At 40.1% G+C, this 27677-nt stretch overlaps 1 protein-coding gene across 13 annotated transcripts in view; it reads left to right on the top strand.

Moving 5' to 3' along the window:
* Lekr1 (leucine, glutamate and lysine rich 1) overlaps positions 1 to 27677 on the top strand; it is a 175310-nt gene that overhangs the window by 18014 nt on the left and 129619 nt on the right. Inside the window, exons 1-2 of one of the 13 annotated variants that reach the window (XM_059265436.1) lie at positions 12501 to 12570; positions 17518 to 17581. The exons of 2 other annotated variants lie outside the window; for them this stretch is intronic. In XM_059265436.1, the coding sequence (XP_059121419.1) occupies positions 17559 to 17581 (23 nt within the window). In that variant the 5' untranslated portion in view covers positions 12501 to 12570; positions 17518 to 17558. 10 more of the 13 variants (XM_059265441.1, XM_059265442.1, XM_059265438.1 and 7 more) reach the window with 10 other exon arrangements.

A 27677-nucleotide genomic window follows, 5' to 3' on the forward strand; every position in this document is an offset into this window, starting at 1 on the left:
CTAAAACTGAGAAAATGCCCCATCAGAATTGCTTGTAGGCAGTTTCTTGATTGATGATTGATGAGGGAGAGTCTAGCCCACGGTGGGTGGTGCCACTCCAGGGCAAGTAGTCCTGGGTTGTAAGAAAGCAGGCTGAGCAAGCAATAAGGGGTAAGCCAGCAAGCAGTACTCCTTCATGGCTTCTGCTTCAGTTCCTGCCCTGACTTCCCTTCATAACGGACTATACTATAAAATGTAAGCTGAAATAAACCCTTTTCTTCCCCAAGTTGCCTTTAATCATGGTTTTTATCACAGGAATAGAAAGAAAACTAGAACATTCCCTTTGTTTTTTTTACAGTATCTTCTATAGCCCAGACTGGCTTCACTGTGTAAAACAAGGGTGACATTGAACTTCTCACCTTCCTTCTGCTCCCATGCTTGGCTTTAGTCGGTTATTATAGTGAGTAAGCATATATTTCCTAATAAGAAGCTATACTCATATTTTTAGTAAAAAGCCATTTTGATATGGCACTTATTTCAGTATTCCCTAAATTTTGTGCTTTTACCTTTCTCTCTCTCTCTCTCTCTCTCTCTCTCTCTCTCTCTCTCTCTCTCTCTCTCTCTCTCTCTCAGTGTGTGTGTGTGTGTGTGTGATGTGTGTGATGTGTGGTGGTGGTGGTGGTGGTGGTATGTGGGCCAGAACAGTCTGGGAACTAGTGTGGGGACTTTGATCTGTTGCAGGCTTGTTTGTGTTAATCAGGAATTAGATGTCCCATTGCCAGATATAGTAGGGAGCAGAGAAGGGAATTAATGACTTGTCCTGACAAACAGAATCCTGCTTTATAAGATTTCTGGGAATGCTAAGTTCAGGTAGCAATCCCTCTGTCAGAGTCCAGAGGTGAGCCAGACTACCATTTAGTACATTATCAACAGCACTGCAATTTGGGGGGCCCACTTTGGTCCTAATACCCAGTGCTAGTGAGGAAGAGGCAGGCGGATCTCTGAGTTTGAGGCCAGCCTGGTCTACATAGTGAGTTCTAAGACAGCCAGGGCTTTGTAGAGAGGAGACCCTCTTTCAAAAAAATCTTTTGTCCCTGTAATATAAAAAGTAATTGCCAATGCTGATAATGATGTCTAAAAGTTTATGAAGAAAATTGCTTTTCTGATAGAGTGTTGACTTAATTTTCTAGTATTTAAAATAGTTCTGCTTTCATATTCATAGATTTAGCTGCCCTATAGCTTTCTCATGGCGTAGGGACCAGTTTACACCAGTCTCTCACAATGTTCTGTGTAGTCTAGGCAGTCCTTAAACTGGCAGTTACCTGCTTTGGCCAACCCAGGAGTTAACAGGCTTGTACCACCATGCCAACTTCACCAGACAGATTAACTAACTCATGAATTGCCTGTGCCTACTTACTAAATATTTTGGTAGAAAACTGTATCTTCTTTGGGTAGAAATACTATGATGACCCATTGTGTTTCCTAATTGTTATTGCTTTATTATTGAATTTTAGCCCCTTCTTACATCAGTTTTGGATATTGTTATTTTTTTAAACAATTAAGTACAGATGTTTAGTAATATATAGCTTCTTTCAAAATGAAAAAAAAATTTTTTTTAAAACAAAAATTGAGTTTCAGGTTTTGTGAATGCCACGCAATTATTTTACCACTGAGCCCTGTTTTGGTCATTTGCCTGATTTGTAATCAGTTTGTTTCTTTTCTTTTTTGTTTGTTTGTTTGTTTTTTTGAGACAGGGTTTCTTGTGGAGGCCCGCAGAGGCTTCCTAGAAGGACCTTACTCAAGGTCAGAGAATCTGAGCTTGCTTTACCCAGCAGGCCTGCGTAATGGGATGGTTTGGCCAAGGGTGTGGTTACCAGGTGTTTTGAAGGGTATGCACTTGGCTGTACGTTGCACTTTAATCTTGAGATGGGGAGGTCTTTTGCCTCTTCCCCGGGTAGTGGATAAAAAGCCCTTTGGAATAAACCTCAAGGGCCCTCCCGAAGCTATCCTGTGTCTCTGTCTTTCTTATCGTCTCCTTCTATCTTTCTATCTAATACTTACTCATTCTTCTCTCCTCCCCCCAAGAACCCTTCAAAAGGTGGGAGCCAGACTCCCACAGTTTCTCCGTGTATCCCTGGCTATCCTGGAACTAGCTCTGTTAAACCAGGCTGCCTCTGCCTCACAAGTGCTGGGATTAAAGGCATGCGCCACCACTGCCCGACTAGTTTATTTTCTTATTGTTGAGATTTTATAGTAGTTATATGTTTTAGGAAATATACAAGTCCTATATCAGATGTATGTTTGCTATTACTTTCTTCCATTCTCTGGCTTGCCTTCATTTTCTGTCTGGCTTTTGTGATTAGAAGTTTTTTTTCTGATGAAATCCAAGCTATAAAATCTGATAAGTAAGCTGGTGGTACTAATTTCCCAGCAGGCTAGACTGCTATATATTTGGTCAATTCTGCCTTTTTCAGTGGTCATGGAGGAAGCTGCTGGTTACAGCTGGTGTTAATGTCACAGAACTGAAGAGCCACGATGTCTGGTTATTGATCAGAAATACTTCTGTTTAGGATTTTATTGGCTTTAAAGACTTAACTTCTAATCTAGGGATAATTATATATTCACACACATTTGTAAGGAAGACCAGATTTCCATGGCAATCACTTGTAAGACTGTAGCCTTCCCTTTGAGAGTCCAGTCATATGACTAGCTCTTTAGTTATTGTTCCACAAATCTCTGAAGTGACCCCCTGTCCGTTTTCTCCCTTGTTCCCATTGGGTAAATTCTTCAAGTTTTGCTGATACCATTCTTTGTCATTCCATCAGGACTGGTGTGGGGTGTGGGTGGAGGTACAGCTCCATCCTGCCACTCCCAGCAACCTGACAGTTCTTTCCAGAAACCTCTCTTCAGGTAAAGCCAATCCTTGGCTTCACCACAGAAATGAATTTCAGGGTGAGTCAGTATGAAACAGAACTGGTTTTATTAAGGCACATTTTAAACATAGATCTTAGGCACAGGACTACTAGAAAGAAGAGTTCAGGGAAGAATGCTGTGCTGCGAGAGCCATACTTCTGACTTTGGTGAGTTCTGAAGTTATTATCTTCAAAGGGTTACTAAGAAATGCAGACGAAATCACAGGGTGGTTCCTGACATGTAAATGAAAAAAAGGATTAAAAAGGAAGGCTATGACTGCTCCTAGGTATGGTGTAGGAGAACATTTATTGTAGATAAAAGGAAGGGCATAGCCAGGGGCAGAGACATTTGGGAAAGTCCAGAGTGGACGTGATCCTGAACCATGTGAGGAGGGCTGAGAAGGGAACCAGGTGCAGCAGCCAAAGGAGCAAAAGGTAAAAAAGGAACAGCCAACCAAAAATGGCCAGATTATATAGGGAAGAGCCTCTGCCGGGAGGACAGCCCAGCCCCTGGGCTGGTGAGTTCCGGGTAGAGGGTGGGGTATGCCAGCCATACCCTGTTACTGGGTAGGGACTGAGGGATGCAGAGAGAACCTGGTGGCCAGGTTGATATGTTAAATAAACACCTCAGCCGTTTGTCCCAGGGTTGAGACTTGACAACATGCAGACAGGATTACAATTGATAAGACAGAACTCTTGATCACAAGATGCAGGAAGTTAGACTATCTTTACTGTAAATAAAACTGAATAGTTTGGGAGATTCCCAGAAAGTACCAGGGAGGGGACTGAAGCACTACTCAAGGCCACACACATCAGGCTAAGCCTGGCTTACTGCTATTTTAGCATTTTAACCTTAAAATAAAAATAGTTGTCTTTGTGTTGGTAACTCATGGAGCAGATGTTAATTATGCTGAGACTTGACTTTAGCTGGCCTGAAGCTTTAGCTCAGCTCTAGACTGGCGAGCTCCCTCCCTTCTCGAGTCTTCCGAATTCCTCATCTTCCTGTCCTGCCTTCATTCGATTCTTTCATTTCATACTCTGTTTATTTTAGTTACCATCATTTTTAGTTTTATCACTTCTTTCTGTAATTTCTGTTTCTTTCTAAAATTTCCCATTTTGTTTTAAGACATTTTTAGTTTTTTAAAAAAGTATTTTTGTATTAGCTACTGTATACTTCTTGTCAGATAATTCTAATGTCTGATTCATGTCAGTGTTTGATCTTTGTATTGATGCTGTGGTTTTCCTGATTCTGCTTTGATGGTGGATGTCTATGGAGTTAATTTTTATGTCAAATTGTCTGATATAGGAGGTACCCAGAGAGCTGGCAAAATGTTTTCTGGTGTGTCTGTGTGTTTCTCCAAGAGATTCCTTGAATTGGTGAAGACAAGTCCTAATCAGTGTGGCTGGGCAGCCTGCTGAGGGCTCACGGAGAGTAAGAATGAAGGTCTTCACTTTGGAGTTAGTTGTGTAGCATTTGTTTTCTGCCCTCAGGTCAGAGATTCTGGTGCTCAGATGTGTACTGAGATCTTGGTTCTCAGGCCTTTGGTTTGGACCAGAAATAAATAGACCTGCTACCTTCCTGGGTACACAACTTACATTAGGCAATTCCTACGTTACTTACATTATGGACTTACTAGATTCCATTACCATATGACCTAATTCCTCATAATAAATTTTTTTCCCTTTCTCCATTTGACCTGTTTCTGTTTATCTAAGGAACCCTGACTAATACAGTATATATGCCATTTCCTTCTGGGCCTGCTGATACTATTCCTGGGAAAATGGGGCCCTGGCTCACAATGCCTTGTAATCGATTGGTAGAGAGAAACTTCATCTATCCCCTTGGTCTCACACTTTTTTGGGAAAAGGTCACTGTCTTGTACTGTTTTCGCTTTGGGATGTAAAAGCACCCCCCTGCTACTGAACTCGGGGAGGGATAGGGAATCCACAGTCTGGCTTGCATTGTTTTGTTGTTATAGTTTAGGGCCAGAAACTTGCCTCTTCTGTTTCTGCTTTCCACTGAGGGGTAGAAGAAGTAGAGTGCTAGTTCTCAGTGCCTCTAGCTCTTAATCTCTCTAGATGATGGTCGCTGGGATAGAAGTTCAGCTTCCTACTGGCTCCACCAGTCCCAGAGGTTAGAGAAGCAGAGTGTTGACAACCCTATTTCACACCACCTCATTCCATCTCAGTGGTACTCTGTGGAGTTGGAGGCTCTCCACCAAGACCTGCTGACGGGTTAGGACTGGGGTGATACAGGAATGTTCACTAGTGCTATTTCCAGTGCACCTCACGGCCTCTGCTTCTCAGTGAGGATGGAGATTCATTCCCCATGGCCCTCAGAGATGCCAGGTGTGGAAAGAAAGTGGCATGCTTACTACTACCTGCATGTACTGTCGTGTTCCTTCTTGGAGAAGGTTTGGGATAGAGTCCAAGTTCCCCATTGGTCTTGCTGACACTGCCCTGTTAGGGACACTGGAACCTTGTTTCTTTCTGGAATTAAGGAATTAAGAATCAGTTCCCAGCTCAGCCCCACTGACTCTCCACTTCAAGTGCATCCCATGTGACAGGGTGGGGTGGTATGGAAGGTCACTCCAGCTCCATTCTCCTGAAACAGTAGAGTAGAGAGGTACAGGTTTCAGTTATGTTTGGTCAAGTAAGGCAGGTATTGCTAAAAGTGTCTTCTGTGGCAGCCGCCCTTTTCTCAGTTAGCTCAGTGGGTCAGAGTTCTCCTCTCTGTGGCTCTGGGCAGTTCTGGGCTGGAAACCTCCATAGCACTGTGTGTGGAATATGAGGAGCAAGGAAGCTCAGGAGCTTCATTATGTTGGTGTTTCTCAGGTTCCATCTGCTTCCTTTCCACCGTTGAGTCTTGCTGTTGTTGAACTCTTAGACACAAAGGAGGAAACCTGAGGACAGCAGAGCTCCTCCTTCTCAGTAAAAACTCTGAGTTGGTTTTTAGTCAAATTAAGCTTCGCTTTGAGTAACTTAGAAAAAAAATAAGTTATTGTTTAATTTATCACGAATATTAGGTGCCTACAGAAGTCAGTAGATTCATATATACATTTCTGTGTGCCTCTTCAACATTTCTTCAAATTCCAAATGGAGCCTGTCACAAGTAAAGTTAAGCCACAGTATATAATCTGCCCTGAGGGATGGGACATAAGTTCATTTGAGGAACCACAGGATTCTAACTGACCCACTGTGAAGTCTGGGGTGAACAATATGGTTCCCTATCATCCCTTCACTCATCTCCACAATTCTCCAGGAATGTACCGGCACTCAGACTGACCCAAAGTGAATTCAGACACCACTGCTGCTATCAATGTGGTTATAGAACCTTCCTTTTCCAGAGGGCGACTGTTAATGCAGAGACTCACAGCTGGTCAAAATACTGAGAGTAAGTGAATAGTGAGTGCTCATCCCTTAGGGAGAAATCTCCACCACCCACCACAGGCTCTGTGAACATTCAGGAAGAGGGGTCAGAAAGACTGTAAGAGCCAGAGGATGGAGAGGAACACTGAAATGCTGCCTTCCTGGTATGGCATGGCTGTCACAATCACAAAGACAGAGCAGATGTGCCTGTTGCTCAGGCACTGCACGCGCGCGCACACACACACACACACACACACACACACACACACACACACACACACGGCATGGGGAAAGAAGGGAGCTTGTTGGGAAGAAGGAACCAGCAAGGGAACAGGGAAAGCAATGGGCTGTCTTGGCTTCCCTTCTGTGGCTGTATAGACTGTTCTGTTAGCTCACTGTTCGCATGCAGCCCATCATGGAAGGGAAGTCAAGGCAGCAGGAGCTCGAAGCACTGGTTCACATTATATCTATAATCAGAAACAGAGAGGGTGAATGCAGGTTAGCGCTGAGCTTGTGTTTGCTATTTTATACAGTCCAGGTCCCTCGCTGAAGAAATAGTCCTACCCACAGTCAAGATGAGTCTTTCCCCTTCCATTGTCAGAATGAAGATAATTCACCACAAGCATACCCAGCGATCCATCTCCCAGAAAATTATGGATTTGGATAAGGGGTGAATATGGTCACAGTATATTTTATGCATGCATGTAATTATTAAACACCATTGTGCCATGGACTGGCCCATCGGGGGTACCACGACCGTAGGAGAACCAGGGCTTGGGTAGTCAGGAAGGCAAGGATTTGGTGAATGACAGACAGACAACACACTCAGAAGTGGTTTGAATCTGCTGCAATTTTACTTCTGTAAATCAGTAGTTTATATACAGAAAAGAAAACTATCAAGTCATACAAGGAATAACAAGAGCTTGGCAATAATTGAATTACATCATCTTTAAAAAACAGCAAGCACATAATTATTAATTGACACTAGACATATCCCTTTACCCACAAGAACTTTATGACCCAAAGAGCAGTCTTTGTTTTTTAAACTTAGTACAGTCCCTAGACTTGTGTAGACTTCTTGCAGTTGTAGCTGTGTCCCTTATCTTATCCCAGCAGTTTTTTAGTTTATAATACTTTTTTGGTTCCCATGGCCCATTTAGCCAATTTGGATGTTGTAGACCCTCTCTAAGTCTTTCTTTAGTTTTTTTTTTTTTTTTTTTTACCATATATCTCTATTTAATATAAAACCTTTTTACCTGTTGGAATATGGACTTTTGTAATTTTATGCCTGTAAGGGGAAGGGTTTCTGTTATTGTCTTTAAGTTTTCCATGCTGAACTTCTTTAACAGAGGGGCCCACCGTCTGTCTCCTATGAGATAACGTTTTTTTTTATCATAAATCACTTTAGTTGGGATTCTTCAAGGATTTCTAGTGGGTGAGTGTTCATTCCCTAGAAGTGCCTGAACTTTTATACTTTCTTTATCTAGCGGCTTGGGGTTTTTAAGAAATAGCTCATTCTGTTATATCTGATTAAGGTCCATGTCCAGCTTCCCCTTTCCTCTATAGTTCACAACCCAAGCATTCATTAATTTTGGCTGTGCTTTATAGATTAATTAGAACATTATCAGAAAAGCAGCTATACAGAACCCATAGCCCAGGGAGCTCATGATCTGTGAAGTACATCTTCTCTGAGAAGGAAGCATACATAACGTGGGCACTCTGCCAGGGACCTCCAGAGAGCCGTGGGACACGTATCTCCCATCTGCTATTATTGACATAATTGTTCATGTCACACGGACGACACTGGAGTTGGTGTGGCACCATTGTATCTGAAAAAATCCACTTTTAAATAAATCAAAAAGCTTAAAATATAAAAAAATCTTTTCATCATAGCTGGCAGTTACCATGTTAGGCAAACAAAATAAGTGAAATCTAAAGCAGTCAAAGTTCACAGCACAATACCAGCCATCCAAAGCCAGACCAGACACACAGTTTGGGAACACATTAACATATAGAATATTTCTAAATTTCTGTATGGAAAGAACTGGAAGAGGTGTGCATATGTGATGTTGGACACTCTGGAACTGGAGTTACAGAAACCCACCATGTGTACGCTGAACCCAGTCCTTTGCTTAGCCATCTCTCAGCCCCTTAACCCAGGGGCTCTGCTGTTTGTATTTCTGAAGCACCTTTTTTTTTTTTTTTTTTTTTTTTTTTTTTTTTTTTTGGCATTCATGGATGTAGCTTAAGGGGCATACATGTTAAAATGACTGTATAAGTCATTTGGAATAACCAAGGATGTATAGAACACAGAACTGATACAGAACTGTGGTTTTCATAGGGTGGGGTTCTAAGAGAACCATTTCAAATCTCTGTTCAACCTCCTGGGACTCTCTGTAGGAGATGCAAACTAGCACTGACTGATGTATGGCTATACTTAGATGGCTGGGAACACCTAGAAAAGTATTTATTTCTTTCATGTTGCTCAGAAATTATTCCAGTATACACAGGGCCATGAAAACATAATTTAAACCTAGAAGTTTATATCACATTTTATTCTAGGCATATAAATGTGAATCTCTTGTATTTATATTAGTACTGTGCATCTCTTGAACTTTAAGGAAACAATGTGTTTTATTCATATTATGTAGTTCTAAGGTCAGCTAACCCTTTATTACTTTTTAGTCCCCATTCCATATCATCCCCAGGTTGTACTTTAGAGTCCTGAGGTAGAGAGTCTCCTGTCCTCCTTTATTCCTTCTCTTGGAGGGCACATGCAAACAATAAGCAAAGTTGGCAGGTGTATTTATGATCAATATAAATAAAGTTTACATGGTTTCCCCATTACCAGATCTAGCAAGATTATGGAGACTGATATTTATTTGATAATATTGATAGACCTATGTATACATGTATCTGTCTTATTACTGGTATAACCGTGAAAGCTCTTCTGAGGATTGTTATGATGTTGCTATAGCAACATAGTTACCAAAATAAACATTTTTTCCCCTCTGCTTTTGTCTTTTTAAAGGCATTCTTTTAGCCCTCAAGCTTTTTAATCAACAGTGTAGAGTTTCAGGCCATCATTACTCTTTGTATTTATATTTTTAACCTTAGTTATTATCATAACAAAATTATAATTTTTGTTAGGCTGAGTCCTACAACTTTTATTAGATCAAATCTAATTTTTTCTGAGAACAAAGTGGAGGGAACCAATGCATGGCATGCAGTCAGTAGTACAGGCTCTGCCCTTAACGTACTCTCAGGATGCACTTCTTAATTTTTCTGGGCCTTGATTTCTTCACCTGCGAAATAGTAAAAACAAACAGAGCATTTCACTGGGATGGAAGGCAGATCTCTTAATGCTTGGAAAATTCTTGCCTTCCTATGTGTCCTTTCCATGCTTATTGAAGGTTAATAGCATGCTGTTTGTGGTGATGTGAATGAGAAATGTCTCCTGTAGGCAGAGGTTCCCAGTTGGTGATGCTGCTTAGGGAGGGTTAGGGGGTGTGGCCTTGCTGGAGGAGCCTCACTCTGCTTCCAGTTTATTCCCTCCCCTTCATGCTTCCTGCTGAGGATGTAAACTCTCAGATTCATGCCCTGGTTGCTATGCCTGCCACTTGTTACCATGCCTCTTCACCATGATAACTTTGATCCCTCTAGAGCCAGAAGCACAAATAAACTCTTCTTTATCTTAGTCATGGTGTTGGCACAGCAACAGAAAGGTCACTAATAGTTTGCCTTCCCACTATTGATAGTATCTCATCCATACCTACTTTCAGTATCCAAACACACAATGATATCACAAGCGAAGTCCCCGGGTCTAGGAAATATCTAGGTACCATTGGTCATTGGTGAGACTCTGCCAAAGTTAGCTCATTTCTCACATTGTGATGTTGTCATGCATCTAATTAGTGCCATATATATATATATATATATATATATATATATATATATGTATACATACACGTATATATATATATTTTTTTCATAGATCCATTCTTTATGTTAGTCACTCCAGGGAACTTGTAAAATGGCGCAGCTTCAGGCCTGTACCACACTTCTGTTGTAAAATGGCACAGCTTCAGGCCTGTACCACACTTCTGTTGCATCTTCAGAGCTTGTTCTGCTCCAGCTGCTTCTCTGCACATGGTGTCACCGTCTCTAACCTGGTTAGTCTCTCTCCAGCTCACAGTTCTATGACAGCTATATCTAGGAGGGAACAGCACCTCCCTGGCATCTACTGATGACCCCAGCCTGACAAGCAGCATAGTGTGATTGGGCATGAATCGTGGCCAGTACTGGCTGCTTTTGCACAGAGAAATTTGTAGACCTCATTTGGACTTCTTTTTCTCTTCGTCACTCATCTTTATTTTCCCACACTTTTCTGCCATCCTTGTGTTTCTGATATTCTCCAGCTTTTCCTCTCACCAGAGTAGAGTCTGTTCTTGTTTGTCCTGACTTTTCATTTGCTGGTGTCCTAGTTCCTTTTTCTGTGGCTGTGATAGAGTACCATAACAAAAGCATCTTTTTGTTTGTTTATTTGTTTCTCGAGACAGGGTTTCTCTGTGTAGCTTTGCGCCTTTCCTGGGACTCACTTGGTAGTCCAGGCTGGCCTCGAACTCACAGAGATCCGCCTGGCTCTGCCTCCCGAGTGCTGGGATTAAAGGCATGCGCCACTACTGCCCGGCTCAACCAAAGCATCTTAAGGGAGAGGAATTCACTTTGGCTCACCGTTGGAGGGTAAAGTCCATCATGGTGGGAAATCCTGGTGGCAGGAGCTTAAAGCAGCTGCTCACTATATCTACAGTCAGGAAGCAGAGGATGATGAATGCTATTGTTCCTCCTTTCTGTGCAGTCTAGGACCCAAGCTCAATGGCTGTGTTACCCATATTGAGGTTAACCCCCTCAATTAACCTAACCCAAATATTTTTTTTCCGAGGCAGTTCTAGATCCTGTCAAGTAATAACCAATATCAAAGCTGGGTCACATAAAGGCAGCTTCTAGTCTGCATCTTATTCTGAAGTGGTTTTCCCCATTTTTTTTTTTTTACCATCCTCCTTCTAATGTCTTGAGTCTGTGTATCTACTTCCTAGTCATGGTCTGTTTGGATATCTGCATTAGTCTCCTTGTATGACTTGTCTAAACCATTCTTACTCTGCAATCTGGATGATTGAGAAAAAAGGTGTATCTGGTCATTGCATTTTGCTCTTATACTTGCTACATGTTTATATTTTCTTTAGACTAAACACAACTATTCTCCCTTTTCTCTGCCTCCCTTTTCAAGGCTTGGCTGAGATTACAGATCTTCAAGAAGACAGTTGCCAATCATGGTGTTTCTTGTGACTTGTCTTTCTGTTCATGATGGTCTTTAACAATACTTTTTTGGTGTTTGCATTGCTGGCTGCAATATAAATTCCACGGAGGCAGTTTTATTATTTGTCTCTAACATAATGCCTAGTAATGTTCAAAAGATATTCAGTTGATTCACTCATGAACAGGTATGAAAACATATGTTGTAAAATGGGATTCTCTATTGTCTGTGTTTTGTAGGCAGCAGAACTGAACTTTCCTTGTGCATGCTAAAAGGCTACACACTTCCCAACTTCCTTTGAAATTAAGAATGACTTTCTCTAAAGATCTAAAATGATATGTAAGTTAAAATCTGTTGGAGTTCTACAAGAATTTTCACCTGTTGTGGAATATTTGTTTAACTAGACAAAGATATGTTACATTTTTATACTATATTTGTTTAATTATGTGAATATGTATTGCATTTGCATTAATTTAAATAAAATTAACCTGGGCTCAGAGAGGCGGAACTAGCAACTAGTTGACAGGAAGTAGCAATGAGGAGCATAGCGTGGGTTTTTTTAGTTGGAGCAGTGTGGAAAGTGAGAGATTTCTGGGGACACCAGCAAAGAGACAAAGTTAGCCAGTTGCTACTCTAACTCTCTGAGCTTTCATGGTTTCACCCTAGCCTTTGAATCTCGAGTTTTATTAGAACAATAGAGATTTAGTTAAATCTACCTTTAGTGGCCACAACAGAGCCATTGTCTGGGGAAACAGAATTCCCCCAGGCTATGCCTGACTGGCCAGGCTGCTAGTAGTTTAAAGCGCAGCCACTATGATAAAGGAAAAACAATATTCACCATCCTTCTTTCTACCATAAATTCAGACTGCCTTGCAATGGTGAGGTTACTGTGATGATGACAATGACATTCTAATAGAAGAACCTTAGCCTCTAATGACATCTTAACTCTCTGCAGCCAGCCCTGAAATGCCTCCCTCTCCAGGCATAATAATATAAGTAATATAGTTCTTTATATGTAATCAAACTATTTCCAGATATACACCTGACTACCTACATCACCGTTTTGTATTTAGTGTGTACTATTCTGTGATCATGGATTGGTAGTTCATAGATTAATGGATGGTTAGGTGGGTAGATTAAGAGATGAGTAGATGAATGGGAAGGAGAAATGGGTAGATATACAACAGCCGTATATTGTAAATTGTTGGAGAACAGACACTGTACATTGTAGGTTTTTGTATCCTCCTTCCTCAGGCCTAACTTTATTTACCTGAGTACCTGAGCATTGTGCTTTATACTGTAGCTGCCCAATACATGTTGCTTATTCACCCTTTCTTTTTCTATTTCTGAAGACATGATCTCACTGTATCACCCAGGCTGGTCTTGAACTTACAATGAACCTCCTTCCTCAGCCTCCCCTGTACTGGAATTAACAAGCATGAGCCACTGTTCCCAAGAATTGATGATTATTGGTGATGATGTTAACTGAGGTTTGAAAAGGACATTTTCATTTAAGAAGTCTGTAAACTTTAGGTTTCATTTGGATTTGAAAATGAAATCCCCTAAAAGGGTAGGCTTTGGACTCTCATAGTTTAGAAATTCATATACATTTGAATCAATGTGTATTATATCCTTTTTAAGGAAAAAAGTGATCTGTGTATATTTCATGAGTATGTATTTGGTGCCCTCAGAGGCGAGAAGATGGCATCAGATTCCCTGGAAGTGGGGTTACTGTGGTGTGACCTGCCTGGTGTGGGTGCTCAAATCAAACTCAGGTCTTCTTAAAGATTAGCAAGTGCTCTTAACACTGAGCCATCTCTCCAGCCCCCTGTTAAATCCTTAATAACTCAGAAAACCAAATATCTTTTTAAAAGAATCAAGGATCTACCTTAGCAAATGTCCTTCCTATTGGTATAAAAACAAAATTTTATTAAATGAAAGCATGCCAAGTAGTATGTTCTCTACTGAGATAACTTATTATGAATAAGATGACCACAAGTTTATAGTTCAATTTGGAATGTTTTGAGAGAAAATTGAGGTTCTACTAATAATGATTCTTGAGCAGTAGGGCTCAATCTGGAATTGTATTAAGATAGGGCTAGCTTTAAGAAAAGAACTAATTTTTATATATAAAAAGGAGTAATTCTGATATAAGTTTTACTTAATATGAGGGACAAGAACATTTTTGTTGTTTGTTTTTTTCCCCTAGATAAGATAAAGTACCTATTTCATTCTTTCCATGTGGTTATTTATATGCTTACAGAGCTGTCTTTTACATGATGTACCTCTGGTTTTGCAACACATAATGATATCCTTTCTGATCTCCTATAGCACTCACACTTGAAAACAGCTGAGCAGTTGAGTGTACTGTCTTGTCTTTCTGTTTGTGTCTTAGTTGGGCTTTCTATTGCTATGATAAAACACTATAACCAAAAGCAACATAGGGAGGAAAGGGTTTATGTGGCTTCATATCCTGGGTCACAGTCCATTGAAAGAAGCCAAGACAGGAACTCAAGGCAGGAATCTGGAGTAAGGACCTAAAGCAGAGCCATGGAGGAACTGCTTACTCGCGTACTCCCTATGCTTTATTCAGCCTGCTGTCCTATACCATCCAGCACCATCTGCTCAGGGATGGTACCACCCACAATGGGCTGGGCCCGCACACATCAATCATTAATCAAGAAAATTCCCTACAGACTTGCCTACAGTCTAACCTGATGGAGGCATTTTTTTTCAATTAAATTTTATTCTTCCTAAATATGTCTAAGTTTGTGTCAAGTTGATGAAAACCAACCAGCACAGTTAGTATTTTCTAAATCTTTTTTTAAAAAATATGTCACAATTATTAAGAATGAAACAGGCTTTATCTTCCCTTGTGTTATCTACAGGACCTAGCCCAGTGGTGTGCTCATGTTGTTTACCAATTGTCCTATGTATTGCATCATATTAGCTATATGATTAAAACATGAATCATGAAGTCAGGATTTCATATTGCATTTATTTGACCACTGTATATAACTTAGAAATGTTTATATACCTCCTGGAAGGTACTCAAGCTTATGCATTACATTCTGTACTCTAAGTGATTTCTGTCAAGAAAGAAGGAATGGAAGCAGTATATCGCTTGCTGTCACCCCTGGTTTCTATTAACACTAAATGTGTGCATGCCTACAGATGGCTCTCTGCCGTGAATTGCATCATTTGCACTAGTCTTAATATGCCTCCTGGCTCTTCAGATTCTGTTCTCAGCATGAAGCCTTACTTATGCTGAATCCTGTAATATTTGTATTCAGATAAAGGCTTAGAGAGCTGTCTATGAAAGATGTTTCTTGCTTTGCTTTTTTCTGGATCCAGGTGAATGTCAGCGACACTGGGAAATGTCACTGGATTATAATTCAAGATTGAATAATAATGATTTCCCAGAATTTACATTCCATTTTTCTATTAATGGCCATGCATTTTGTCACCTGTGTGTGATTGCTCATCGGTTTTGTCATTGTCTGTCCTCCGAAGAGGAGGGGGGATGTATTTTACCTGCTGCCAGCCAGCAGATCAAATGTTCTACTTGGATCAAAAAAGCACAGAGAATGGAAACATAAAAAATGATTTACTGACACTTCCCTAGCATGAATTGTCGATAAGACATAACAAGAAGTCAGGAAGGAGGGAAATGCATATTTAAATATGGGATTAGCTCTTATAATCAGAACCAAAAAAGGAAACAAAAGTTCACCTTGTAATGAGTATATACTTTCATTTTAACCTTAAGACTTAAGGACTTTTGTGTTTAAAAAAAAGACCAATACATGAGATAAAAATTAATAAAAGTTACATTTATTTTCATAGGTAATTTTTCCTTTAGTTGGGTTTTCTTTTTCTGTCTAAAATTAGTTTATTTTTCATATATCGTATTTTGATCATGTTTTGCTGCCTCTAGATACTATCCCACTTCCTTACCCACTCAACTGTATGTTCTTTTAATCTCTTTGGCTGAAAACAAACAAAACCAAGAAACATATACAAAACACAGAAATGAAAATCAAAATAAGCATAAGACAGTAAGACAAAAAATAAAAAGTCCCAAACAAAACAAAATGAAACAAAAAGTCTACAAAAATACCACTGAGTTTGTTTTGTCTTGGCCAACTACTCCTGGCAATGGGGCCTGCCCTGAAGTGTGGTTAATACACCCAGTGAGATTCCATTGGAGAAAACTGATTTTCCCTTTGCCAGCAGATATCAATTGCAGATAGCTTCTAGGTTAGGGTTGGGAGCCTGTGCCTACTTTCTCCTCTCAGTACTAGGACCCAGTCAGGCTGGAACCTGTGTAGGCCTTGTGTGGGCTGCCACAGTCTCCATGAGATCATCTGTGCATTGACTCAGTCCTGTTGTGTCTAGGAGACACTTTCCTTGGAGTCATCCATCACCTCTGGCTCTTACAGTCTTTCAACCTCCTCTTCCTCATAGCTTGCTGAGCCTTGAGAGGAGGGTTTTGATGAAGATATCCCATTTATGACTGAGTACTCAAAAGCCTCTTTCTGCACATTATCCAGTTGTGAGTCTCTGTGTTAACTCCAATTTGCTGCAAGAAGAAGTTTCTCTTATGACAGCTGAACAAGACACTGATCTATGGGTGTATCATTATGTCATTATTTATTTTATTGCTATGGTCCTTTAGTCGAATTGTTCTATATTTTCTCCTGGCCCATGACCTATCTAGTCTCAGGTTCTTGGCCACTTTAGCATTGTCAAGTATGGATTCTGTCTTATGGAGTAGACCTTAAATTCAATGAGAAAGTGGCTGTTTACTCCCATAACATTTGTGCACTATTGTACCAGTATATCTTGCAGGCAGGTTACTGTTGTAGGTTATAGGGTTTGTAGATGGGAGATATTGATAATTAACTTTTGCTTCTGGTAGCGTGAATGCTAGTCAGTATAGGTGAAGCTTCTAGTTAGAGACCAGCTTTATTTCTCTGTGTTTAATAACATATGTAAATCTTGTCTTCCATATTAGGGCCTCACTAACAGGTTGTGGAGAGTAATCAATGGCCTGTGATGTTTTTGGGGTTTTTTTGGGGGTAGGGGACAGAGATTCCATGGAACACCTTTGGCCAATAATTCAAGATTATGTAACCCATTCCTGGGCTGGTGTTTTTACTGGTGGCATAAGATGTCTACTTGAGGCATTGTTTATAGTACTATTTAGACTCCATTTAGGTTCCTTTTATATATATATATATTTTAGGAAGTTTCTACAGTACTAGGTTTCCATATGTCCACTCAAAAGGCCACTAGTGTTAGTCGTCCCTCCCCATAGTTCCTTTATTACCCCTTTCTTCCAACCTCATCCCCACATAGTCCTCCCACTCCAGTCTCCCCACTGTCTCTTCATAACAATGGATTGTATTTCCCTTCCATTGGAGAGCCTACCCTCCCATGCAGCAATGGCTGTCTACTGACAGAAAGTCCAAAAATCCAGTAGTTGTTCAGTCCATGAGGCTGGATATCATAGCTGGTCTTCAGTATACGCCAGAATCCTGAAGAAGTAGGCTCTAATGCCAGTGAAGGGATGGGTTTACCAGTAAGAACAAGGGTAAACAGACAAAGAACAAGAGCTTCCTTCTTCCATGTCTTTTATATAGGCTGCTAAAAGAAGACCCTGATTAAAGGTGGAGCTTCCCACCTCAAAAGATGTAATTAAGAATCCCTCACAGGTATTCCCAGATGCTTGGGTTTTAGTTAATTTTAGATGCAGTCAAGTTGACAACCAAGAATAGCCATCACAACATGCAATATTTCTATTTTTGGGTCTGGGTTATCTTGCTCACTATGATTTTTTTCTAGCTCCAATTATTTATGTGTAAAGTTCATAATTTTATTTTTTAATAGCTGAATAATATTCCATTGTGTAAATTTACCACATTTTCATTATCCATTCAGCAGTTCATGGACAACAAAGCTGTTAATAATTTCTGGCAGTTATGAATAGAGCCTCAGTGAACATGTGAGTAAGTATCTTTATAGTTGGGTGAACAGTCCTTTGGGTATATGCCCAAGAGTGGTATAGCTTGATCTTGAGGTAGATTAATTCCCAGCTTCCTGAGGAACTGCCACAACTGATTTCCATAGTGGCTGTACAAGTTTGCAGTCCCACCTGCAATGGATGAGTGTTCCCTTACCCTCACATCCTCGGCAGCATGAGCTGTAGTTTTAGTGATCTGGTCCGTACTGATTGGGGTAAGATGAAATCTCAGAGTAGTTTTGATTTTCATTTCCCTGATGGATAAGGTCTTGAAGACATCTTTGAGGTTTCTCTGCCATTTATGTTTCATCTTTTGAGAACTCTCTACTTAGTCTGTATCCCACTTTTAACTGGGCTGCTTTCTTGATGTTCAGTGTTTTTGTTTGTTTTTAGTTCTTGATATAGTTTAGATACGAAACCTCTATTGGCTATCTAATTGGTAAAGATCTTTTCTTCTGTAGACTGTCCCTTTGTTGGAGTGGCCAAGTCCTTTACCACACAGAAGCTTTTAAGTTTCATAAAGTCCTGTTTATTGTTGGTCTTAGTGCCTGTGCTAATGGTGTTCTGTTCAGAAAGTCTTTTCCTGTGCCAGTGAACTCAAGGCTGTTCCCCACCTTCTCTTCTATCAGATTCAGTGCATCTGTTTTTTTATTTTTTTTTTTTTTCTTTTTCCGGAACTGAGGACCGAACCCAGGGCCTTGCGCTTGCTAGGCAAGTGCTCTACCAGTGCATCTGTTTTATCTTGAGGATTTTGATCCATTTGGACTTGAGTTTTGTGCAGGGTGGCAAGTATAGATCTGTTTGGGTTCCTTTGTGTGCAGCTTGACCAGCACCATTTGTTGAAGATGTTTTCTTTTTTTTTTCAGTGTGTTGATCTGGCTTCTTTGTCAAAAATCAGGTGTCTATAGGTATTTGGATTTATGTCTGAGTCTTCAGTTAGATTCCACTGATCTGTGTGCCTGTTTTTATGCCAATAACATGCTGTTTTTATCACTGTGGCTCTGTTGTGCAACCTGAAATCAGATATGGTGATACCTGCAGCAATTCTTTTATTATTCAGGATTGTTTTAGTTATCCTATTTTTGTGTGTGTGTATGTGTGTGTGTGTGTGTGTTTCCATATGAAGATGAAACTTGTCCTTTCAAGTTCTGTGAAGAATTATGTTGGAATTTTGAATAGGGATTGTGTTGAATTCATAGGTTACTTTTGGTAGGATAGCTACAGCCACAGTGTTTGTCATACTGATCCATGAGCATAAGAGATCGTTTCATCTTCTGATGACTTCAGTTTCGTTCTTCAATATCTTAAAGTTTTTATTATGCAAGTCTTTCACTTTCTTGGTTGGAGTTATCCCAAGGTATTTTATTTGATTATTTTTTGAAGTTATTATAAAAGGTACCATTTTCCTGATTTCTTTCTCAGTCTCTCTGTCATTTGTATCTAGGAATGCTGCTGATTTTGTGTTAATTTTGTTTCCTGCTACTTTGATGAAAGTGTTTATCAGATGTAGAAGTTTCCTGATAGAGTTTACAGGGTCAGTTATGTATAAAACAATATCATCTGCAAATCTGTTTGCTTCTTCTTCCGTCCTTTTAGCCTGAAGTGATATTTCTATCCCTGATGGTGAGTTAGTCTGTCTTTTTTTTGTTTTTGTTTTTGTTTTGTTTTTTGTTTTTTGTTTGTTTGTTTGAGACAGGGTTTCTGTGTGTAACAGCTCTGGCTGTCCTGGAACTTGCTTTGTAGACCAGGCTGGTTTTGAACTCACCAAGATCCACCTGCCTCTGCCTCCTGAGAAGTCTGTGTCTTTTTGTTGGGTAATTGATACCATTAATAGTAAGAGTTATCAATGAGAATGATTTATTGATGCTTGTTATTTTGCTGTTATGGTATAGATTTTTTTTCTCATGTTTTGATTTGCTGGTCTGGATTATTTTTTTTCATTGTGTCTTCTTTGGTATAGTTAACGTCCTCAGATTGAGGTTTTCCTCTAATGCCTCTGTAGAGCTTGTTTGGGAGGTAGAGATTGCTTAAATTTGGTTTAATGTTTTTCTTTTCTTGCTGATCATGATTGATAATTTTGCTGGGTATAGTAGTTTGGGCTGGCATCTGTGGTCTCTCTGAGTTTGTAGAACATCTATACAGACCCTTCTGGCTTGCAGAGCCCCCATTGAAAAGTTGGGTGTAATTCTAATGCAGTGGTTCTCAACCATCCAGATGCTATGACCCCTTAATACAATTCCACATGGTGTGGTACCCCCCCAACCACCATAAAACTATTTTTGTTGCTATTTTATAACTGTAATTTTGCTACTGTTATAAATCATAAAGTAAATATCAATGTTTTCCAATAGCCTTTTGAATGTTGTGTACCACAGATTGAGAACCACGGTTCTAATAAGTCTGCCTTTGTATGTTACTTGGTCTTTCTCCCTTGTGGCTTTTACTATTCTTTCTTTGTTGTGTACATTTAGTGTTTTGATTATTATGTATTGTGGAGAATACCTTTTTTTGGTTCAGTCTTTTTGAAGTTCTTTATGCTTCTTGTAGTTTGATAGGCACCTCCTCTTTTAGAATGAGGAAATTTTCTTCTATGTTTTTTTTAAAATGTTTTCCATGCCTTTGAACTGGTTTCTTCTCCTTCCTCTATTCCAATTATTTGTAAATTTGATCTTTTCAGAATTTCCCAGATTTTCTTGATATTTTGTGCCTGAATTTTTGTTTTTAGATTTAACATTTTTTTGATAGCTAATTCTTCTACCCTTTCGTCAAAACATAGGGAATATTTCTAATACATGTTATATTAGTATAGTAGATTTTTTATTTTATGAAACATGACTTCATTTTTAAAAAGCACTGTCAACTCTTTTTTTTTTACGTGTTTTGTGTAACCATCAGAATGGTGTTTTGAATTCTTAATCCTCCACTGAAAAATATTTGAATGGTTAACTAATACATTCTAAATTATATATTGATAAAAGTACCCTTGTATTTGGGAGTGAGCAAACAGCAACCCATATAATTGTAAGCTTTAATTCCACAATTGATCTAATTTAGTCATTTTTATCATTTAAAACTTCAAATCATTTAAAATATGACAATTATTGTGTTGAGATCCTGGTACTAGTGGGATCTTTCTGCACATGCTATTTGAACAAAATTCCAAAGAAATATGTTAACTCATTTGAAAATGATAGCCATTTTTCTATTTTTTTTTCCAGATGATGTATAAACCTTTGAACAAAGTTTGAACTCAAGGAAGTTTCTTTACCTATAATCTGTCATTGGTGTTTGCTTAAAATTAAGATCCAAGTGCTGGGTGTGGTGGTTTACACCTTTAATCGCAGACCTTGGGCAGCAGAGGCAGGCAGATCTCTGTGAGCTTGAGGCCAACCAGGGCTATACAGTGAAATCGTATCGCAGAAAGAAAAAGGAAAAAAATCATGACGTAAGGGACGTTATGATATACTTCAGGGAATGCAAAGAATGTCTCCTTTTTTTTAGTTTAGAATTCTGCTTAATTTGTGATTTCAGTAATTCTGTTTTTTGCCATGTTTAATGAAACTATATGAATGAATATGATTGTGTAAAAGATGTTTAAAGAGGAGGGCAGGGTTAGGGGAAATTTGGAGTCATGGATAGGAATATGCCAAAAAGGCAATTGGTCAACCTTTTTTATTTAAAAATATGTAATTGGAAGACACTGTACTATAAGATGAGTCTTATTAACAAAATTCACAGTAACTGCAAGCTCAGCCTCTCCTAGAATTGTTCACCACAAGGTGTTAAACTCATAATATTCCCTCACTGAGCCATACGTATGTCTGTGTTTAGAAATGGAAACGCATATAGTCAAAGTGCTTGGTTAGAACTGGCCAGCAGGTGTGGAGGGCGCTGGCTGGAGGAGGGCTAACTAGACATGCCATGTCTGCTGCTAATGCTCGTTTTCTCTTGTCCTGGCCTTTTGCATTTAGACCATCATTCTTTTTCGAGTTATCTGTTAAAAGCAGCATTTTCATGAAATATTTACCAACATCATTCTTTTCCGTCATTCTTCCTGCAGTGTTCTTGGGTCTTTGTATGATCACATTTAAAACAGGAGCTTGTGTTACTGTGTATGAGCCAAAGAAAAAGGAGAGATAGAATATTGTTCATACCATGGAAAAATTAACTAAAGGCAATATGTTCTCATGCCCTTACTTTCTAAAAAAGAAAGTTTATTTTCTTGTAAATGTAGAATCATAAACTTCTTTGTTAGTTTTCCTGTTTTCTTTGGCTGGATATTTTATTTCTCATTTGCTTATAACTCAGAGAAAAGGTTAGAGTTTTGTCCATTTCAGGCCAGAGAGATGGTTCAGTGATTAAGATCATTTACTGCTCTTACAAAGGATCTGGGTCAGATTCCTAGCATTCATTGTCTTAGTTACTTTTCTATTGCTGTGAAGAGACACCATGACCAAGGCACCTTATAAAGGAAAGCGTTTAATTGGGGGCTTGCTTACAATTTCAAAGCTTTAGTTCATGGTCATCATGGTGGGAAACAGGCAAGTATGGTTCTGAAGGAGTAGCTGAGAGCTTTATATCCTGATCCAGAGGCAGCAGGCAGAGATGGGGGAGGTGGTGAAACAGAGACAGTGACATCAGAGACAGAGACGACAGGCAGACAGACAGACAGATTGGGCCTGGTATGGGGCTTTGAAACCTCAAAGCCCACACCCAGCAACATATCTCCTCCAACAAGGATACACCTACTCCAACAAGACTATACGGCTTAATCCTTCCAAACAGTTCATCAACTGTGACCAAAATATCTGAACCCATGGAGGGCTCATTCAAACCACCACAAACACTAAGTGGCTCACAAATGATTCCAACTCCATTTCCAGAGGACCTAGCTCTCTGTCCTCTCAGAGTGTTGATGCATATAAACTCACATAGATACACGTACACATACACACACACACACACACACACACACACACACACACACACACACATACTCTTAAGTAAATAAATAAATCTTTTTTTAAATTGTCTATAAAGTTGGCTATTAAATCAAAATTCAGATTGTCATTGAATTAGAAAGCAGTTACTTGGCCCAGGGTGGTGGCACACACCTTTAACCCCATCACTTTGGAGGTAGAGGCAGGTAGATCTCTGAGTTCCACGCTAGCCTGATCTATATAGCAATTCCAAGCCAGCCAAGGTAGCACAGTGAGACCCTGTTTAAAACAAACAAACAAACAAGCAAAACAAAAACAAAAACAAAACACAAAAAGGGCAGGGGCTGGAGAGATGGCTCAGTGGTTAAGAGCATTCCCTGCCCTTCCAGAGGACCCAGGTTCAGTTCCCAGCCTCATGGCTGCTCAGAACTGTCTGCACTTCCAGTTCCAAAGGATTTGATGCCCTCTTCTGACCTCCTTGGACACCAGTCAAGCACATGGTACACATATATACATACATGTAGTCAAAACGCTCATCCAAAACAAATTAAATTGTGTTTTCAAAAGCAGTCATTTCCTGTGGCACCTAATTGTAATATTGGCCTGGGGTTTCATGCTAGTGTGGGAGCGAAGACTATAACTAGGAAGATTTTAGGACTTGTAGCGAGGATTATCCTTACAAACCTGTTTTGTTTCACATAATTACATTCATGTTTGTTTGTTGTCATGAAAAAACAAAGCAGAAAGAACAAAACAAGCCTTCTCAGCCTGCCCTAACCCAGGCATTCACACCATGCTCCTGCTTCCTGCTCAGCCTACCCTAACCCAGGCATTCACACCATGCTCCTGCTTCCTGCTCAGCCTGCCCTAACCCAGGCAGTCACACCATCCTCCTCCTTCCTGCTCAGCCTGCCCTAACCCAGGTAGTCACACCATGCTCCTGCTTCCTGCTCAGCCTGCCCTAACCCAGGTAGTCACACCATGCTCCTGCTTCCTGCTCAGTTCCTTCCTTCCTGTCTTCTGCTCGGGTCTCAAATCGATTTGGAAGCAAAGGGGGATGAGAGTGATCATCTGGGGAAGCTTCAGTGGTCTGGCAAGCATTTGGGTCTCAGAAGAAAGAGGCTGAAGAAAAACTCACTGGAGTTGATTCTGAAAACACCCTCTGCCCCCGGAAACAAATATGCCACAGACATCTTTCCCTCTGTGAACCTTTGGCTTCGATATCTTGGGAATTGGCTCAACTTTCCTTTATGCCCATAACATGGATGGTGTTTAGCTCGTTTTTGCCATGATACTGTTCCTTCCTCCCCAGTGTATGTCAATTCCCATTGGCATTCATTTAATTAAATCAGAAATCAAAGTACAGACTATAAAATGATATGCAGTAACCCACAGCTCAAAATCAGAGCAAAGTACAGTCCAGCCACACAGCAGGAGCAGGATAAAGTCAGGCTGCCTGTACTCAAATCCCACTTGAGTCATTTCCTGAGTGGGTGGCCTTACTACCTTACCTGTCTGCCTCCCATCCTGCATCTGTCAGATGGGGGTGATAATGACACCCAGTAGGAATATTGCAGTGTTTAAAATGGCAGTTCACATAATTTATTAATTGTTCAATAGTTGTATTTTTTGTTATTTAATATCATTATAAAGGTCTTTTTAGTTGTAGAAAATTGATTTTGAAAGATTTTGTTTCAAAAACTGGGGATGTAACTCAGTTAATAGAGTGCTTGTTAACATGCACGAAGCTCTGGTTTTATAACCCAGTGCTGCGTGAAAGTGAGCATGTGTTATTAAATTTCTTCCTGGGGGAGAAATAAGCAATGCCTATTCTTTCTCCTAAGGTCCCAAGAAAAAACTGAGGCAAGTTTACTCTAGGGAACCAATGAGTTCTTTTGTTTCCTTACCAATAGGTGAGGGGTTACTCCCAGGAGTGTGGGTGCCCTCATTGCAGCAGGCCACACCTGGAAAGCCTTTACCTAGCAGTGATGAGGACTTCCCCATAGCTGATAGGTGGAGCTCCCTCCCCTAGTCTTCCCTGGTTTATATACTTATAGCCCTTCCCCGAGGCCACATGTAATTAAGGTAGAGTTGGGTACCGCAAGTGCTGGGGAGTAGCCTGATGCTCAGGGTAGAGTCTCATGACCCTCCCCATGCCTCCACCAGGGGTGTAAAGAGTCAACAAGCCAGCTGGGATTTTCCCAGGGGCCCAGCTGGCCTTCCCAAGGTGGAGGCTGCTCTTTTGGGAGAACAGTCATAATAGCATAGTAGCACTCAACTATTATCCTGACACTCAGGTGATGGAATAAGGAAGATCAAACAGTTCAAAGTCATCTTCACCTACATAATAAGTTCAGTCTGGCTACACGAGACCTTAGCTCAAGTAAAAGGACAGAAAGAAAAGAAAAATAGTCATTTCTGTATCAGTGAAGTATCAGCATATCCATCACATGCTGAACTAATTTTTTAAATGCCAAAATAAAGAGGAGTGGAATCTGAGAAGTCACAGCACAATTGACTCGTTCAGTACTGTATAACCTTTCAACTCTGTTGTTTTCCAAAAGCCATCTAGATCAGTGTTTGACTAAATGATAGGATATTGTATGAATCAGTTCTAGTTCAAGTCCATATAATTCATAAAATCCTAACAAAGTACTGTATGATTTACTATTTCATGGATTTGCTTTAATATGCTCCTAAATCTAGTGCTATCCTTTTAGTCATTTCTAACATTCTTTATGTTATTTTTCTGAAGTTGATAAGCTTTAATATTTCCATCACAAACCATGCACACAAACTTCAGCCTGGCTTTTGTTTCTGTTGTCTGCAATTCCCTGTTAGTGCATTTGCAATCAGACACATTGTGAGGTGGCCTCGTATTTATCAGGCAGCTCTGAGGTCTCTCTGTACTGTTGGTTGAGAGTGGTCCAATCGGTCTGCCTTCTGTAGATGGATTTTTCTTTGGGCCACTAGCTCCCAAATAATGACATGAAGACTTCTTATTAATTATGAAAGCTCAGCCTATGGATTGGGCTTGTCCCTAACTAGCTCTTATAACTTAGCCCATTTACATTAATCTACATTCTGTCACACGGCTCATGACTTTTACCTTTCCTCCTGCACATCATGCTTGCTCTGCATCTCCTGCCTTTCTTCTTCCCACTGTTCTCTCTGTCCCTGGAAGTCCCACCTAACCTCTTCCTGCTAGCTTTTAGTTGCACCAATCACAGTAATCTTCACAGTGTACAAATAACCTACAACAGCCTTCCTTTGACCGAAGGTAGAAGAGAAAAGAGCCAGGAACCTTGGATGCAGCGGTTGTTTTCTATATTTCTTTGTAACAAAGCAAACTAAAGGATTTGTGGGAAAGTAGTTTAGCATCTTTGTGTGTTTGTATATACATGATATTTCAGCAAAATTGTGATTTTCGGAGGTATAATCCAGGAAAAATTGAAGGATTTATTACTCTTTTTAATATGGACAAGAAAAGGAAAGACTTAAGGATTTTTTAGGGCAAGTTGTGAAAGATAACTTGGTATTAGCAGGTATCGTTCCTCAGGTTCTGGTCATCATTCCAAGAAAACAGTTAAACCAGTGATGAGTATCTGACACCTCCCAAAATTCAAGTAGAATACACCTTAGCGGCTTATTTTTGTTATTTTGTAAAATAACAACTATATGACCTCTTGACAGGGCTAGACTTACACACATCTGTTGCCTTAGGACAGGTACTAAGATAAAAGCTCCAGTCTTTCCAGTGATAGTCTGTACTTCAACCAGTTACAGTCTTCTACTTTCCCTGGAGGAGTTGACATATATATGTGACTTATCATGAAAGGTCAAGACAAAGTAGTCATAATTTGTTCCAACAGACAGTAGGGATCATATCAGGGATTCTTAAAGTTCAGTCACTCAGTCTGTGATAGCCATAGAAACTAAATTGCCAAACTAAATTTCTTAGGCTGGAATGAGAATATTAGAAATTTAGTCTTAAATGGGGTTATTATTAGGAGACAAGGTTATAAGAACCCTAGATATAGCCTACTTATTAAAGGAAGGCAAACAAACAAACAAACAAACAAACCAGCATCAACAAAGAATTGGTGGGGCTGGAGAGAGAATCAGTGGTTAAGAGCACTGGCTGTTTCACCAGGCAACATGGACTCTATTCTGCGCACTCATATGGCAGCTCACAACTGTTTAACTCCAGTCCTAGGGAGATGTAGCACTTCTTTCTGGCCTCTGCATGCACTGGGCAAGCACATGTTGCACAGACATGCATACATTTAAAATAAGTGAATGAATGAACACATTTTTAAAGGAATGAGTTGGTGTGCTGAAATGGACAAGGGCCATTGAAACCAGGATTGGTTTAGCAGGTGGAGAAAGGGGTGTAAGCGGGGAGAAGGCTAAGGGGAGGTCTCCAAGCATTGTTATATGGAGAGTAGGAAATTGTTTTCAGTCTGTGAGAACATCTGTTAAGTTCAGCTTTGTAGAAAAGATGTTTTTTTCTTTCAGTTTCAGGGAGTAAACCAAGGGCTTTATGCATGCCAGGCAAGAACTCTACCACTGAGCTACATTGCCATGCCAAAAGATTGTGAAGGAGAAGATTCATTGGGGGAATAGATTGGTGAATGGGAGATACTGAACATGACACAACTATTCTTGGGCTTAAATATACGTGGAAGTTGATTTCCTGTAGAAAGATCTTTCAAAAGTGAAGATTCCTTCTTTAGTCATCCAGGAGTCCCAAGGGACTGAGGGAAAGTGACAAGCATGGTCTCATTGCGCGGCTTCGCCCTGTTCCTGCCCCGGGCTGTGGCCGTGCTTTTCTGGAATTCCTCACTTGTTACATTGCCTTCTTCACTCTGCCTCTTCACTCATCCTTTACCAGTCTATGTCCTTGACTGTGTCCTCTGTACTCAAATCAAACTGTTTACACTTGGTGTTAGGACTCACCCCTAGTGCTCGTCAGTCAACCAGCCAGTCTTCTGTACTGAAGTTCTCTGATGAATGGACAGATGTGTGCCTCACCTGAGACTGAGAAGAAAAAGTTATGGGTAAGATTTAGTGTTGTTTAATGGCCAGACTATTACTGATAACTCTCTGTTGGAAATGAAGAAGCTATCCAGAAACTT

This window comes from Peromyscus eremicus, chromosome 6 (genome assembly GCF_949786415.1).
Source record: "Peromyscus eremicus chromosome 6, PerEre_H2_v1, whole genome shotgun sequence".
NCBI classification, from domain to species: domain Eukaryota; kingdom Metazoa; phylum Chordata; class Mammalia; order Rodentia; family Cricetidae; genus Peromyscus; species Peromyscus eremicus.